General features: G+C 36.8%; 1 protein-coding gene across 2 annotated transcripts in view; it reads left to right on the forward strand.

The window, feature by feature from the left end:
• The window catches only part of ZNF711 (zinc finger protein 711), a 203,554-nt gene that overhangs the window by 184,629 nt on the left and 1,379 nt on the right, over nt 1-17,546 (forward strand). For both annotated transcript variants that reach the window (XM_053699343.1, XM_053699344.1), the window contains exons 8-9: nt 15,871-16,014; nt 16,150-17,546. The exon at nt 16,150-17,546 is cut by the window's right edge and continues 1,379 nt beyond it. In XM_053699343.1, the coding sequence (XP_053555318.1) occupies nt 15,871-16,014; nt 16,150-17,327 (1,322 nt within the window). In that variant the 3' untranslated portion in view covers nt 17,328-17,546. The remainder of the gene's footprint in view (nt 1-15,870; nt 16,015-16,149) is intronic.

Below are 17,546 nucleotides of genomic sequence, written 5' to 3' on the forward strand. Positions count from 1 at the left end.
AAGAGTCCATGAGCTAGTGACGTATGGGATAATGACTACCCAAGATGTGGATCTTCCACACAAGAGTCACTAGAGAGGGAGGGATAAAATAAAGACAGCCAATTCCTGCTGAAAATAATCCACACCCAAAATAAAGTTTAATGAAAAACATAAGCAGAAGATTCAAACTGAAACCGCTGCCTGAAGTACTTTTCTACCAAAAACTGCTTCAGAAGAAGAAAATACATCAAAATGGTAGAATTTGGTAAAAGTATGCAAAGAGGACCAAGTTGCCGCTTTGCAAATCTGATCAACCGAAGCTTCATTCCTAAACGCCCAGGAAGTAGAAACTGACCTAGTAGAATGAGCTGTAATCCTCTGAGGCGGAGTTTTACCCGACTCAACATAGGCAAGATGAATTAAAGATTTCAACCAAGATGCCAAAGAAATGGCAGAAGTTTTCTGGCCTTTCTAGAACCGGAAAAGATAACAAATAAACTAGAAGTCTTTCGGAAAGACTTAGTAGCTTCAACATAATATTTCAAAGCTCTAACAACATCCAAAGAATGCAACGATTTCTCCTTAGAATTCTTAGGATTAGGACATAATGAAGGAACCACAATGTCTCTACTAATGTTGTTGGAATTCACAACTTAGGTAAAAATTCAAAAGAAGTTCGCAACACCGCCTTATCCTGATGAAAAATCAGAAAAGGAGACTCACAAGAAAGAGCAGATAATTCAGAAACTCTTCTGGCAGAAGAGATGGCCAAAAGGAACAAAACTTTCCAAGAAAGTAATTTAATGTCCAATGAATGCATAGGTTCAAATGGAGGAGCTTGAAGAGCCCCCAGAACCAAATTCAAACTCCAAGGAGGAGAAATTGACTTAATGACAGGCTTTATACGATCCAAAGCTTGTACAAAACAATGAATATCAGGAAGAATAGCAATCTTTCTGTGAAAAAGAACAGAAAGAGCAGAGATTTGACCTTTCAAGGAACTTGCGGACAAACCCTTATCTAAACCATCCTGAAGAAACTGTAATATTCTCGGTATTCTAAAAGAATGCCAAGAAAAATGATGAGAAAGACACCAAGAAATATAAGTCTTCCAGACTCTATAATATATCTCTCTGGATACAGATTTACGAGCCTGTAACATAGTATTAATCACAGAGTCAGAGAAACCTCTTTGACCAAGAATCAAGCGTTCAATCTCCATATCTTTAAATTTAAGGATTTCAGATCCTGATGGAAAAAAGGACCTTGAGACAGAAGGTCTGGTCTTAACGGAAGAGTCCACGGTTGGCAAGAGGCCATCCGGACAAGATCCGCATACCAAAACCTGTGAGGCCATGCCGGAGCTACCAGCAGAACAAACGAGCATTCCTTCAGAATCTTGGAGATTACTCTTGGAAGAAGAACTAGAGGCGGAAAGATATAGGCAGGATGATACTTCCAAGGAAGTGATAATGCATCCACTGCCTCCGCCTGAGGATCCCGGGATCTGGACAGATACCTGGGAAGTTTCTTGTTTAGATGAGAAGCCATCAGATCTATTTCTGGAAGTTCCCACATTTGAACAATCTGAAGAAATACCTCTGGGTGAAGAGACCATTCGCCCGGATGCAACCTTTGGCGACTGAGATAATCCGCTTTCCAATTGTCCATACCTGGGATATGAACCGCAGAGATTAGACAGGAGCTGGATTCCGCCCAAACCAAAATTCGAGATACTTCTTTCATAGCCAGAGGACTGTGAGTCCCTCCTTGATGATTGATGTATGCCACAGTTGTGACATTGTCTATCTGAAAACAAATGAACAACTCTCTCTTCAGAAGAGGCCAAGACTGAAGAGCTCTGAAAATTGCACGGAGTTCCAAAATATTGATCGGAAATCTCACCTCCTGAGATTCCCAAACCCCTTGTGCCGTCAGATACCCCCACACAGCTCCCCAACCTGTAAGACTTGCATCTGTTGAGATTATAGTCCAGGTCGGAAGAACAAAGAAGCCCCCTGAACTAAACGATGTGATCTGTCCACCATGTCAGAGAGTGTCGTAAAATCGGTTTAAAGATATTAATTGAGATATCTTTGAGTAATCCCTGCACCATTGGTTCAGCATACAGAGCTGAAGAGGTCGCATGTGAAAACGAGCAAAGGAGATCGCATCTGATGCGGCAGTCCTAAGACCCAACATTTCCATGCATAAGGCTACCAAAGGGAATGATTGTGACTGAAGGTTTTGACAAGCTGATATCAATGTTAAACTTCTCTTGTCTGACAAGGACAGAGTCATAGACACTGAATCTATCTAGAAACCTAAAAAGGTTACCCTTGTCTGAGGAATCAATGAACTGATTAGTAAATTGATCCTCCAACCATGAACTTGAAGAAACAACACAAGTCGATTCGTATGAGATTCTTCGAAAATGAGAAGACTGAGCAAGTACCAAGATATCGTCCAAATAAGGAAATACCAAAACCCTGTTCTCTGATTACAGAAAGAAGGGCACCGAGAACCTTTGAAAAAAATTCTTGGAACTGAGGCTAGGCCAAACGGTAGAGCCACAAAACTGGTAATGCTTGTCTAAAAAGAGAATCTCAGACACTAAAAGTGATCTGGATGAATCGGAATATGCAGATACACATCCTGTAAATCTATTGTAGACATATAATGCCCTTGCTAAACAAAAGGCAGGATAGTCCTACAGTAACCATCTTGAATGTTGGTATCCTAACATAACGATTCAATAATGATAGATCCGGAACTGGTCTGAAGGAATTGACCTTCTTTGGTACAAAGAAGAGATAAAATAAAACCCCAGCCCCTGTTCCAGAACTGGAACTGGCATAAATACTCCAGCCAACTCTAGATCTGAAACACATTTCAGAAATGCTGAGCCTTTGCTGTGTTAACTGGGACACGGGAAAGAAAAAAATCTCTTAGCAGGAGGCCTTAACTTGAAGCCAATTCTGTACCTTTCTGAAACAATGTTCTGAAACCAGAGATTGAGAACGGAATTGATCCAAATTTCTTTGAAGAAAACGTAATCTGCCCCATACCAGCTGAGCTGGAATAAGGGCCGCACCTTCATAGGTACTTAGGAGCTGGCTATAGGTTTCTATAAGGCTTGGATATATTCCAAACTGGAAATAGTTTCCAAACTGATACCGCTCCTGAGGATGAAGGATCAGGCTTTTGTTCCTTGTTGTGAGGAAAGGAACGAAAATGATTATTTACCCTGGAAAGAAAGGGAAAGCAAAGTTGACTTAGAAGACATATCAGCATTCCAAGTTTAATCCATAAAGCTTTTCTAGCTAAAATAGCTAGAGACATATACCTGACATCAACTCTAATGATATCAAAAGATGGTATCACCAATAAAATTATTAGCATGTTATAGAATAATAATAATGCTATAAAATTAGAGTAAAGATATTATCCATCCTTTAAGAGCACATATTTACCTATAAGGGTCTGTATATGTAGCCTGCTGTCCTCTGAAGCCCTTGTCCACTGATTAAGTTTAGGATATAACTACTTGGTAAAAGAGACGCTATCCAGTTGTCAACCTGTTGGCATAGAGATACACTATCCGGCTTTTCCTTTTTTTTTTTTTTTTTTTTTTTTTTTTTTTTTTGCTGTTTCTGTAAACTTTGTGGCTGTAAAAAGGCCCCATACAAAGTGTGTAAAGATAAAGACAAGACAAGTTAGTTGGTTTGGATTTTGGTACTAAGTCTACTATTTAGGTCTTTAAACTGTTTTACATGATATGCTATAATGCTTGGTATCCGAAAATTGGTTATCTAATTACTGTTGATTAGCTATGTTGATTACATGCATATATACACCTAAGTTAGCAGATTCTGTAATTTAGAAAAAAGAGTTTATATCTAGGAGAAATTCCTCAGATCTCATAGCCACATAACTTTACATTGGTTTATCTATAACTGCTGTAAAGATATCATAGACCCTTCTTTAAATGTGCTGTGTATGAAAATTAGAAAAACAAACTATTTTTTTCCTCCCTTTTTTCCATTTGACATCAAGTATCAGTGATGACATATTCTTTTGGATTTTTGCTGACAGTTCATTGTAATTTTGGCACCTTATAATAGCTAGTACATGTCTAACTACACTATTTTTCACCATCGCACTTATTAGGAGCTCAATTGCTACACTTACTTAATTTGTAAACACTCTTTTTTTTTTTTTTTTTTTTTTCACCACACTCTTCAACTAAGTTACTTAGTTTTTGAACATCACTACATTTATTTATTTATATTATATATATATATATAGATATATATATATATATATACACACACACAAGTATTCTTTTTCCTATATGGAAAAATTTCTCACTCATTCTAACACACGATCACCAATTATGCCGCCAAAAGTAAAAGATAAGAAGTCCAAAATATTAGATAATAGCTCTGATAGCATTGCTGAATCCCAAGCCACTACCCAAGAGTATCCAGCTTTAATGATGCAACTATCTGAATTTTTTTCCCCCCAGCTAGATTCAATTAAAAAGGAACTAGGTGGCATTACAAATGAAATTGCAGCAATAGCATCCGATCTAAAGCAGTTTGCCTCTAGACTAACAGAGGCTGAGGAAAGGATCTCTAATATAGAGGATCAACTTAATAGTCAAGAAGTAGTAGTCAACAAACATGATAATAAACTACTCACTCTAACAGCTAAAATTGAGGATATTGAAGACCGCGCTAGGCGCAATAATATTCGATTAGTGGGCCTCCCCGAAACACCGGCTTATGACGACTTAATCCATTTTACTTCCCAGCTTCTCCCTCAAATGTTAGGTTTTCCTAAAGAAAAACTACCCATTCCTATAGAAAGAGCACACAGAGTAGGAGCAAATAGATCTAATCAAGAGGGCTCTAGCCGAGATAGGATGCTGATATTTAAAGTTCTAAATTTCCAAGATAAATTAGAGTATTTTAAATATTACCGGAAAAACTTGCCATTCATGATAGATAATCGCAAAATACTTCTTTTTCAAGATTTTTCGAATGAAACCCAGATAAAAAGAAAGGAGATGTCCCCCTTTTTTCCACAATTGATAGATAAAGGATATAAAGTTAGGATGATATACCCAGCAAAAATAATTGTGGAGAATAATGGCAGAATTAACACGCTTAATAACAGTAAAGAAGCTAGAGATTTTCTTATCCATGATAAACTTTAAAATAATAATATTCCCATTATTTCCAGATCTTATTAATCATGCGGTGTCTATGGTTAGACAGATGTTCTATCCAGTTTGTTTTAAGTCTTGTCTTGTGTTATGTGATTTTATTATTAAAATATATTTTTCCTTTTTTTTTTTTTTTTTTTTTTTTTTTTCCTTTTTCTGTTTTTCTTTTCCCTTCTTTCTCCCCCGGTACCTCCCTCCTTACCTATCGTGGCCTATTGGATTAAGATTATTAAGTTGTCATGACAGCACCTCTTAAAATTCTTTCATGGAATGTCGGTGGAATAACATCCCCTATTAAACGTAAACAAATTATATCTCTATTGGGTAAACACTCCCCTGACATTGTATTTCTACAAGAAACCCACCTCAAAGAGGCTGAACTTCCTAAATTAAGATCACGTTGGGTAGGACGGGTTATCGCAACCACTTGTGTGAGCCGGAAATGTGGAGTTGCTATCTTATTTAATAAGAAATTAGAATTTGAAATTATTAGTATTGAATGTGATACAGATAATAGATTTATCATTATGAAGATTCGGATTAGAGGATGTGAATTAATTTTATGCAATGTTTATGGTCCAAATCAGTTTTCTTGCAGATTTTGGGACACAATTCAAAACAAATTATATCCTCATTGTAGTGATAGACTTATTTTAGGTGGGGACTTTAATATGGTATTCTCTCCGAATATTGATAGAATGTCCCAGAATAAACGACAAGATATGAAGGCTAGCAAGTATTTTAAAACCTTTTGTTCTTCTCTTAAACTTAATGACATTTGGAGGACCAAATTTCCTGACACCATAATATTTTCTTGTGAATCCAAAGCGCATTGTACATTCTCAAGGATTGATTATATCTTAGTCTCAGAACAGCTTCTTCAGCTAGGTCTATCTCCTCAAATTTATGATATTATTATTTCGGATCACGCGATAATTTCTCTTAATATCCATTTATATCAAAGAGAGAACTCTCATAATTCTAGTTTCTTTTTTCCTCAGTATTTATGTAATAACAGCAAATTTATAAATTGGCTAAAACTACAATGGCAAGATTTCTTTAGGAACAATATTTCATACTACAATAAAAGTGAAATATTCTGGGAAACCTTTAAAGCTGTACTCAGAGGCCAAATTAAGTCTTATTTATGTCATTATAAAAAGAAATCTCTACAGAATGAAAGACAATTATCTAACCAAGTCAAAAATGCTTTTAATCAATATAAGCTTCATTCTTCCCAGAGCAATTGGATATATTATTCTCAGTGCAGAATTAAAAGAGATATATATATTAAGCAGCAATGTCTTGAGGAAGATACTAAATTGGCCAATCGTTTTAGAGGTCATTATGGTAGTTCAGCCAAATACCTGGCCAGAATTACCAAAAATAATAAAAGCAGAAACTACATTCCGGCTATTAAGGTTGCACACCAGAGATATACAGACAATAACAATATCAGAAAAGTTTTTTTTGAATATTTTCAAGAACTATATAACACCCAACCGATAGACAATTCTAATAAACACTTTTTTTGGAATAAGATTTCCATCCCTCAACTTTCTCTCTCAGATGTAGAAATCTTGAATGCACCCATTACTAAGGAAGAAATATTGTTAACAATAAAAAATGCAAAATTGAACAAAGCTGCAGGGCCAGATGGGATCCCGGTAGAATTGTATAAAATACTTATGGAAGAGACAAGTAACTTATTAGTGGCTATGTTTAATAATTATTATATCACTTCTTCCCCTATATCAAATCTGTTCTCAGCAGCTAATATAACCCTTATCCATAAAAAAGGTAAAGACCCTGAGTACACAGCTTCATATAGACCTATATCTGTCTTAAATTCAGATTATAAAATCCTTTTATCTATCATAGCTAATAGAATGAATACATTTTTGCCTAAAATAATCCATATGGATCAAACGGGCTTTATTAACGGACGTACTGTAACCTCTAACTTACGGAAAGCTGAAATACTGTTAGATTTTTTTTGGAATCAAAATCAGACTTCAAACAATGATAAGCTTGATAAGGATCTAGCTATAAATTCTATAGACGCCGAGAAGGCATTTGATTCCATATCATGGGATCACCTGCTACATTCATTAGAAAGTTTTGGTATTAAAGGTCACTGCTTAGATTTCATAGCCAAGATCTATAAAAATCCATACTCAGCACTTTTGATTAATGGCAATCTTTCCAATAAAATCGTGTTAGGGCGAGGCACCCGACAAGGCTGTCCTTTGTCGCCTTTATTGTTTAATATTGCAATCGAGCCTCTAGCAATCTGGCTCCGTTCAGAACTAGTTGGGATGAGAGTGGGCACAATGACGTTCAAAATCTCTCTCTATGCTGACGATTTGCTAATTTTTTTAGAGGATTCGAAAAAGTCCATTCCAAAAATTCTTAATTTACTTTCAATTTTCAGTTCATTTGCAGGGTATAAGATAAATCTCCAAAAAAGTGAACTTTTATGGATAAAAAAACATAAGGGAAGCTGTACTGATCATCCTTTTAAAAACACAGATAATATCAAATATTTGGGTATTATATTACATAGGAATCCCAAGATGTGGTATAATTTAAATTTTAAACCGGTTTTTGAGAAAGCCATTTCAGATCTTAAAAATTGGTCGTCATTTCCCCTCCCTCTCTCGGCTCGAGTTAACCTAGTTAAAACAATTATTTTTCCACGGATACTTTATTTACTGCAAAATCTTCCATTATTCATTCCTAACCAGGAAATTAAAAAATTCTATACTGCATGTTCACAATTTTTATGGAAAGAACGAAAGCCTCGTATCTCAATTGCTAAACTTTGCCAAAAAAAGAGAAATGGTGGACTGGCTTTGCCAGATATTAAACTTTACAACTTGATGACTTTAACCAAAATAGCTATGGGTTGGTTGATCAGTTCAAACAAAATTTTGTCTGCAGAGATGGAGAGTTTATTTATAGCTCTCTTCTCCTTAAAAGCAATTTTGCATTGTTCAATTAAAAAACTCCCATCAAACATTTGTAATCTTATATCCTTTAAGAATATAATCATAGCATGGCAAAAAATTTGTAGTATAGGCGATGTAGATTTTAGATTCTCAGCGTATTTACCAATTCAAGGCAACCCAGAATTTACTCCAGGAATTAATGAGCAAATATATAGTATATGGGCCCAAAAGGGCCTTAAGTATATGTACCAGCTTATTAGTTCTTCAGGACAGATATTCTCTTTTAATGATCTAATGGATTCATTTGATTTACCAAAACATAGTCTATTTGCATATTTTCAAACCCGTCACTTTATTAACTCGCAAAATTGGGATAGCTGTATTGATTTACGATGGTCAGACATTAATGAGTGTATTAAAAAAGCTGTTGCAGGCAAATTTACAATTTCTCTTTTATACAATATAATGCTTGCAAAACAGGGCCAAATTTCTTCCCAAAATCTGGTCTCTTTCTGGTGTCAACACTTCCCTCGATTTGAATTAATTAATATCTCTTATAGTTTTTCTGCACTGGAGAAATTGAATGTGTCAATTGCATGGAACGAATCACAGATTAAATTATTACACAACTCATATTTAACTCCCCTCAAAATGTCTAAATTCTCTTCTTCAATACAACAATGGTGTCCAAAATGTCACTTATCAAATGCGGATATTCTACATATGGTTTTCCATTGCCCCAAAATAAACCAACTGTGGGGCAAAGTTAACCACTGGTATAATCGGCAGTTCCATGATTGTTTTAAAATACAAGCCTATCATACAATCTTTTTGATACATCCGAACCTAATTAGGGTTAAACCTAAAAATATCAGGATATTAAATACAATAATTATGGTAATTAGAATTCTGATATTGAAAAAATGGAAAGACAGATTTCCTCCCAGATTCTCCCACTTCCGTAACATGTTGCTCCAACAACTTGTGTTTGAATCACATAATACAATTTTACAATTTAAAGATAGGGCCGAGGTTTTTGTTAGGAATTGGAGTCCGATAATTAATTTATACTCACTTTCCATACAGAAGCGAATATTAGCTCCCTTGTGCTCTACCGATACTTATAGAAACTTTTTTGCCCACCCAGTATGACAGTTAGTATCAGAAAATATATTTTAACGGCCATATTTTGAGAGGTAGAGGTGTGAAGAGAGAAGTACCGGGGTTTCCTTCCTTCCGTCTTTTCCTTCCCCCCTTTTTTTCCTAATTTTTTTTTTTTTTTTTTTTTTTTTCTCCCTCTCTTGTTTTTTGTCTCATGTGGTTTTTTTGTTATTTATTGTTATGTGTTTTTTATTTCATTAGAAAATCTTTCCAACAAGTGCATCTTTTCTTCAGGGCTATAACCTAGGTATCTATTAAGTTAATCATCAGTACTACTAGGAATTTAGACATTAAATTTTTTTTTTTTTTTTTTTTTGTTTAAATTGGGCTAAGAAAATACAGGATGTATTTTTGTAAGATGTAGAGAGGTATAATCTATATTTAACATATGTATCTGTTCGTTATTAATTCTTTATATTTGTAGAGATATGAATGTTAAGAAATTGTGTGGCCTAAAATGTAACCTTGAGTTGGGTCAAGAAAGGTTCCTTTGCATCCTATTGTAATGATTTATTTTAGTTATAGTTTCAATAAGGAATTTTAAAGCTAAATATGTGGTTAGAAAAAGCATATGTAGCACTCTGCTGGGTTTCTTTTCTTTATGTTTAAATCATCATGTGAGATGTGTCAATGTAATATTTTTGCCCAAATTATGTTGTTGTACATTGTTGGAAAATAATAAATAAATCTAAAAAAAAAAAAAATAATGCTATAAAATTATGATCTGTTACTTGTTGCGCTAAAGCTTCTAACCAAAAAGTTGAAGCTGCAGCAACATCCGCTAAAAATATAGCAGGTCTAAGAAGATTACCTGAACATAAGTAAGCTTTTCTTAGAAAGGATTCAATTTTCCTATCTAAAGGATCCTTAAATGAAGTACTATCTGCCGTAGGAATAGTAGTACATTAGCAGGAGTAGAGACAGCCCCATAACCTTAGGGATTTTTGTCCCAAAAAACTCTAATCTGTCAGATGGCACAGGATATAATTTGCTTAAACGTCTAGAAGGAGTAAATAAATTACCCAAATTATTCCATTCCCTGGAAATTACTTCAGAAATAGCATCAGGGAGATAAAACACTTCTGGAATAACTACAGGAGATTTAAAAACCTTATTTAAACGTTTACATTTAGTATCAAGAGGACCAGAATCCTCTATTTCTAATGCAAATAACACTTCTTTAAGTAAAGAACGAATAAATTCCATCTTGAACAAATACAAAGATTTATCAGCATCAACCTCTGAGACAGAAACCTCTGAACCAGAAGAACCATTATCAGTATCAGAATGATTATGTTCATTTAAAAATTCATCTGAAAAAAGAGAAGTTTTAAAAGACTTTTATGTATACTAGAAGGAGAAATAACAGACATAGCCTTCTTAATGGATTTAAAAAATAAAATCTCTTATGTTATCAGGAACACTCTGAAAATTAGATGTTGACGGAACAGCAACAGGTAATGTAACAGTACTAAAGGAAATTTTATCTGCATTAATAAGTTTGACATGACATGCAATACAAACAACAGCTGGAGAAACAGATACCAAAAGTTTATAGCAGATACACTTAGCTTGGTAGCTCCAGCACTGGGCAGTGATTTTCCTGAAGTATCTTCTGACTCAGTTGCAACGTGGAACATCTTGCAATATGTAAAAGAAAAAAACAACATATAAAGCAAAATTGATCAAATTCCTTAAATGACAGTTTCAGGAATGGGAAAAAAATGCCAGTGAACAAGCTTCTAGCAACCAGAAGCAATAAATAATGAGACTTAAATAATGTGGAGACAAAAATGACGCCCATATTTTTTAGCGCCAAAAAAGACGCCCACATTATTTGGCGCCTAAATGCTTTTGGCGCCAAAAATGACGCCACATCCGGAACGCCGACATTTTTGACGCAGAAAAACGTCAAAAAATGACGCAACTTCCGGCGACACGTATGACGCCGGAAACAGAAAAAAAATTTTGCGCCAAAAAAGTCTGCGCCAAGAATGACACAATAAAATGAAGCATTTTCTGCCCCCGCGAGCCTAACAGCCCACAGGGAAAAAGTCAAATTTTTTAAGGTAAGAAAAAATGATTGAAACAAATGCATTTATCCCAAATATGAAACTGACTGTCTGAAAAATAAGGAATGTTGAACATTCTGAGTCAAGGCAAATAAATGTTTGAATACATATATTTAGAACTTTATAAACAAAGTGCCCAACCATAGCTTAGAGTGTCACAGAAAATAAGATTTACTTACCCCAGGACACTCATCTACATGTTTGTAGAAAGCCAAACCAGTACTGAAACGAGAATCAGCAGAGGTAATGGTATATATAAGAGTATATCGTCGATCTGAAAAGGGAGGTAAGAGATGAATCTCTACGACCGATAACAGAGAACCTATGAAATAGACCCCGTAGAAGGAGATCACTGCATTCAAATAGGCAATACTCTCCTCACATCCCTCTGACATTCACTGCACGCTGAGAGGAAAACCGGGCTCCAACTTGCTGCGGAGCGCATATCAACGTAGAATCTAGCACAAACTTACTTCACCACCTCCATCGGAGGCAAAGTTTGTAAAACTGAATTGTGGGTGTGGTGAGGGGTGTATTTATAGGCATTTTAAGGTTTGGGAAACTTTGCCCCTCCTGGTAGGAATGTATATCCCATACGTCACTAGCTCATGGACTCTTGCTAATTACATGAAAGAAAAAAAATTGTACACCAGGGCTTACAATGGCAGCTAGCTGTGTGCATTGCTACCGTCACTAGTGCGGCGGCATATTGGTTGAGGCGTTGCCTGATGCTATCAGGACAGAAACTTCTTTGGATGAAATCCAGGATAGGATAAAAGCCCTTAAACTTGCTAATTCCTTTATTACGGATGCTTCCCTTCAAGTTATCAAACTGGGAGCAAAGATTTTGTGTTTCTCTATTCTAGCTTGCAGAGCCTTATGGTTAAAGCCTTGGTCTGCGTATGTGTCCTCTAAGTCTACGCTTCTGTACCTTATCAGATAGCTCAGCATGTTAAGGCACTGTGGCTAAGTTCTGTAGCAACCCAAGGGTTGCAGGTTCAATCCCCGGCGAGGTCCACTCAACCTTTCATCCTTCTTAGGTCGATAAAATGAGCAGCGCCTTGAGACCCTTACGGTGATTAGCCGTACTTTACAAGTACCCCATACATACATTCATAATTTTTAGCTATTTCTTACAAGGGGAAGATTATCTCTGACATCACAGGAGGTAAGGGTCGTCATCTCCCTCAGGATGAGAGAAACAAACAAAAAGGACGACAGAGCAATTTTCGTTCCTTTAGAAATTTCAAGGGAAATTCTTACTCTACTGCCTCCAAACAGGAACAGACTAAGCCTGCATTGAGACCCAATCAATCTTGGAATAAGGGAAAACAATCCAAAAATCCTGCTGTTGAATCAAATACAGCATGAAGGGCTTTCCCCCGATCCGGGACCGGATCTTGTAGGGGGCAGACTTTCCTTCCTCACTCAGACTTGGATTCGAGATGTTCAGGATCCCTGGGCAATAGAAATAGTGTTAGAGTTCAAAAGTTTTCCTCCCAGAGGCAGGTTTCTACTTTCAAGATTGTCTGCAGACCAGACAAAAAGAGAGGCGTTCTTACACCGCGTATGAGACCTTTCCAACCTGGGAGTGATTGTTCCTGTTCCGGTACAGGAACAGGGTCTGGGATTTTATTCCAATCTGTTCATGGTTCCCAAAAAAGAGGGAACCTTCAGGCCAATTTTAGATCTCAAGAGTCTAAACAAATTTCTCAGAGTACTGTCCTTCAAGATGGAAACTATTCGTTCCATTCTCCCTTTGATCCAAGAGGGTCAATTTATGACAACAGTGGATTTAAAGGACGCGTACCTGCATGTTCCCATTCACAGGGATCATCACAAGTTCCTAAGGTTTGCTTTTTTGGACAAACACTTCCAGTTCGTGGCTCTTCCCTTCAGTCTTGCCACAGCTCCCAGAATTTTCACAAAGGTTTTGGGATCACTGTTTGCGGTTCTTCGGTTAAGCATGCTCTGTTTTATCCGCACTTGTATCAAGCAGGAGAGAGTGTCCATGATTTTAATAGCTCCTGCCTGGTATTGCAGGATCTGGATTGCGGATCTGGTGAAGATATCATCTCTTTCACCTTGGAGGTTTCCTCTGAGGAAGGACCCTCTAACTCAGGGTCCATTCCTCCATCCAAATCTGGATTCTCTGAAGCTGAATGCTTGGAATGAATGCCTAGTTCTTTCTAGACGTGGTTTCTCTGAAGCGGTCATTGATACTATGCTTCAGGTTCTTTCTCCTGTTACTCACAGGATTGCCATACGGTATGGCGTAGATACCTTTTTTGATGCAAGGCTAAAAAGTTTTTCATTTAGATTCGGTTGAGGACTCCCCGAATCTTATAGTTTCTTCAGGATGGCCTGGAGAAAGGTTTGTCAGTCAGTAATCTGAAGGGTCAGATTTCTGCACTGTCTATTCTTCTGTACAGATGTCTGGCTGTTTTACCAGATGTTCAGGCTTTTGTTCAGGCTCTGGTCAGATTCAGGACTGTGTTTAAATCTGTGACTCCTCCTTGGAGTCTTATCCTAGTTCTTAAAGTTTTGCAGCGGACTCCGTTTGAGCCGGTGTATGTAGTTGCTATAAGTTGTTATCTTGGAGGGTTTTGTTTCTCCTTGCTATTTCTTTCGCTCGCAGAGTTTGAGTTTTCAGCTCCGCAGTGTGATTTCCCAGTATGTTATTTTTCTTGCAGATAAGGCGGTCCTTCGTACTAAATTGGGGTTTCTCCCTAAGGTGGTGTCGGATCGAAACATTAATCAGGAAATTGTTGTTCCTTCCTTTTATCCTAATCCTTCTTCTCATAAAGAACGTTTTTTGCATAACTTGGTTGTTGTGCAGGCTCTAAAATGTTTCTTACAAGCTACTAAAGATTTTTGGCAATTTTTTGCCTTGTTTGTTGTTTTCTCTGGAAAGCGTAAGGGTCAGAAGACCACTTCTACTACTCTGTCTTTTTGGTGGCGTAGTTTGTGATTCGTTTGGCTTATTAGACTACTAGGCAGCAGCCTCCTAAGAGAATTACGGATCATTCCTCTAGGGCTGTCTTCTCGTCTTGGGCTTTAAGACATGAAGCTTCTGTGGAACAGATTTGCAAGGCGGCAACATGGTCCTCTCTGCATACTTTTTCCAAATTTAAAGCTGTGGAGCCTTCTGTTTTGGTTCTCCTTTTGTCTCCCTCTCTGTTCATTACGTGTCCTCTAGCTTGGGTATTGGTTCCCACTAGTTATTGGAATGACATTGTGGACTCTCCATGTCATAAGAAAGAAAACAAAATGTATGCTTACTTGATAAATTTATTTATTTCCGGAAATGGAGAATCCACAACCCTGCCCTCTTTTTTGATTATAGTTCGGCAGTTTTTTTGAGTAAACCTTAGGCACCTTTTCACCTTTGTGTTTCTTTCTTTTCCATTTCCTTCAGCTGAATGACTTGGGGTTATTGGTAAGGCAGTTACACTTAACTGCTTTTGCTGGGTTGCTCTTTGCCTCCTCCTGCTGGCCAGGAGTTGAATATCCAACTAGTAATTGGAATGACTTTGTGGACTCTCTATGTCCAGAAAGAAAGAAATGTATCAGGTAAGCATAAATTTTGTTTTCCAATTTACTCTTATCATCAAATTTGCTTTGTTTACTTGGTATTCTTTGTTAAAAGCTAATCCTAGGTAGGTCCAATTTTTTTAGGTACCTGGTATCTGATGAGCTGCTGTTCTGAATGTAAGAGAGATTTATTTGTAGGTTATCTTGTTTTTATTATATTTTATATAAATGTATTTTATAATGTTAAAGGGACACTGAACCCAAATTTTTTTCTTTCGTGATTCAGATAGAGCATGCAATTTTAAGCAACAAATCTAATTTACTCCTATTAAAAAATTTTCTTCGTTCTCTTGGTATCTTCATTTGAAAAAGAAGGCATCTAAGCTAAGGAGCCAGACAATTTGTGGTTCAGACCCTGGACAGCACTTGTTTATTGGTGGGTGAATTTATCCACCAATCAGCAAGAACAACCCAGGTTGTTCACCAAAAATGGGCCGGCATCTACACTTACATTCTTGCACTTACACTTACATTCTTTTCAAATAAAGATACCAAGAAAATTTGATAATAGGAGTAAAGTTGAAAGTTGCTTACAATTGCATGCTCTATCTGAATCACGAAATAAAAAATTTGGGTTCCCTTTAATAATTTATAAATGGTCATCTGTGCACAGTACTTGCTGCAATAGAACAAAATAAGCATTTTATACTATAAATCTGCATATTTGTTTAAACATACACAACATATATATTTTGCAGTGTTATATTCTGTAGGGGCAATGTTTGCATCTAGGAATGTGATGACTGTACTGTTTAACGGAAAAAAAAATCACTTGGATAAGCTGCTTGGGTTTGATGATTTTTATCATCAATAACATGCATATTTCCCTAAATAATTTTATCATAAGAACTGGTTTTAATTGTGTGATTTTCTTGTCCTACAGGAAGTATGCTGGAATCCCGGATAGATGCAAAGAATGTCACAGCTACCCAGTACTTGCAGATCTGTGACAGTATTACTACTAACAGAGTTTTTAAACCGAAAATCAAGAAAAGGAGAAGAGGGGACTCCAGGCAGTGGCAAACAGGTAACTGGATCTAGCACTGTACTAATACTATTAGGGCCTTCTATTGCGTTTGTTGTAACAACTCTATCATGTTTTAGAGTTTTGGTATAGTGAAGAATTACTGGTAATCTCTCTCTACATGTGTCTATCATGCAGCTGTCATAATTGGCCCTGATGGACAACCATTAACTGTGTATCCATGTCATATCTGTGGTAAGAAGTTTAAATCCAGAGGCTTCTTGAAGAGACACATGAAGAATCACCCAGATCACATGATTAAGAAAAAATACCAATGCACTGACTGTGATTTTACAACCAACAAAAAAGTGAGCTTTCACAACCACCTGGAGAGCCACAAACTCATCAACAAGGGCGATAAATCCCACGAGTTTACAGAATACACCAGGAGATACCGAGAAGCAAGTCCACTAAGCTCTAACAAATTGATATTAAGAGACAAGGAGCCTAAATTACACAAGTGCAAATACTGTGATTATGAGACTGCAGAGCAGGGGTTGCTAAACCGGCATCTCCTTGCAGTCCACAGCAAGAACTTTCCCCATGTCTGTGTTGAATGTGGCAAGGGTTTCCGACACCCTTCTGAACTTAAGAAGCATATGAGAACACACACTGGGGAGAAGCCATACCTTTGCCATTTCTGTGAGTTCAGATGTGCTGACCAATCGAACCTAAAGACACACATAAAAAGCAGACATGGCACTGATTTACCATTTAAATGTGAACAATGCCCCCAGGCGTTCTCTGATGAGAAGGAGCTTTTGAAACACACTGAGCTATTCCAGGGTCACAAAACACATCAATGTCCCCACTGTGACCACAAGAGCACTAACTCAAGCGACTTAAAGAGACATGTAATATCTGTACACACAAAGGATTTTCCCCACAAATGTGAGGTGTGTGAGAAAGGATTTCATCGCCCCTCTGAACTTAAGAAGCACAGTGAAACTCATAAAGGCAAAAAAATGCACCAGTGTAGGCACTGTGACTTTAAGACTTCTGATCCTTTTATATTAAGTGGACATATACTATCTGTCCACACCAAGGACTTGCCTTTTAAATGCAAAAAATGCAAGAGAGGATTCAGGCTCCAACCTGAACTCAAAAAGCACATGAAAAGCCACAGTGGGAAGAAAGTGTATCAGTGTCAGTTCTGTGAATATAGCACTACAGACGCTTCAGGATTTAAACGACATGTGATCTCCATACATACTAAAGACTATCCACACAGGTGTGAGTTCTGCAAAAAGGGATTCCGTAGGCCATCTGAAAAGAACCAGCACATAATGAGGCATCATAAAGAGCCCACTATATAATTAATAACACATTGTTACTTTGGGGTGGGGACATTTTATGAATGGTTCTGAAGTGCAATTGTAATACAAAATAAATTAGTTTATAAGAATACGCCATTCCCCCTTTAACTTATAAAAAGCACTAGAGTGGTTTTAGAAAATGGATGAATGTCTTTTACCAAGTATATTAACTTGACTGAACCCAGATCATACAGTTTATTTTAATTTTTCTTTATCAAA

Source organism: Bombina bombina, chromosome 1, assembly GCF_027579735.1.
Source record: "Bombina bombina isolate aBomBom1 chromosome 1, aBomBom1.pri, whole genome shotgun sequence".
NCBI classification, from domain to species: domain Eukaryota; kingdom Metazoa; phylum Chordata; class Amphibia; order Anura; family Bombinatoridae; genus Bombina; species Bombina bombina.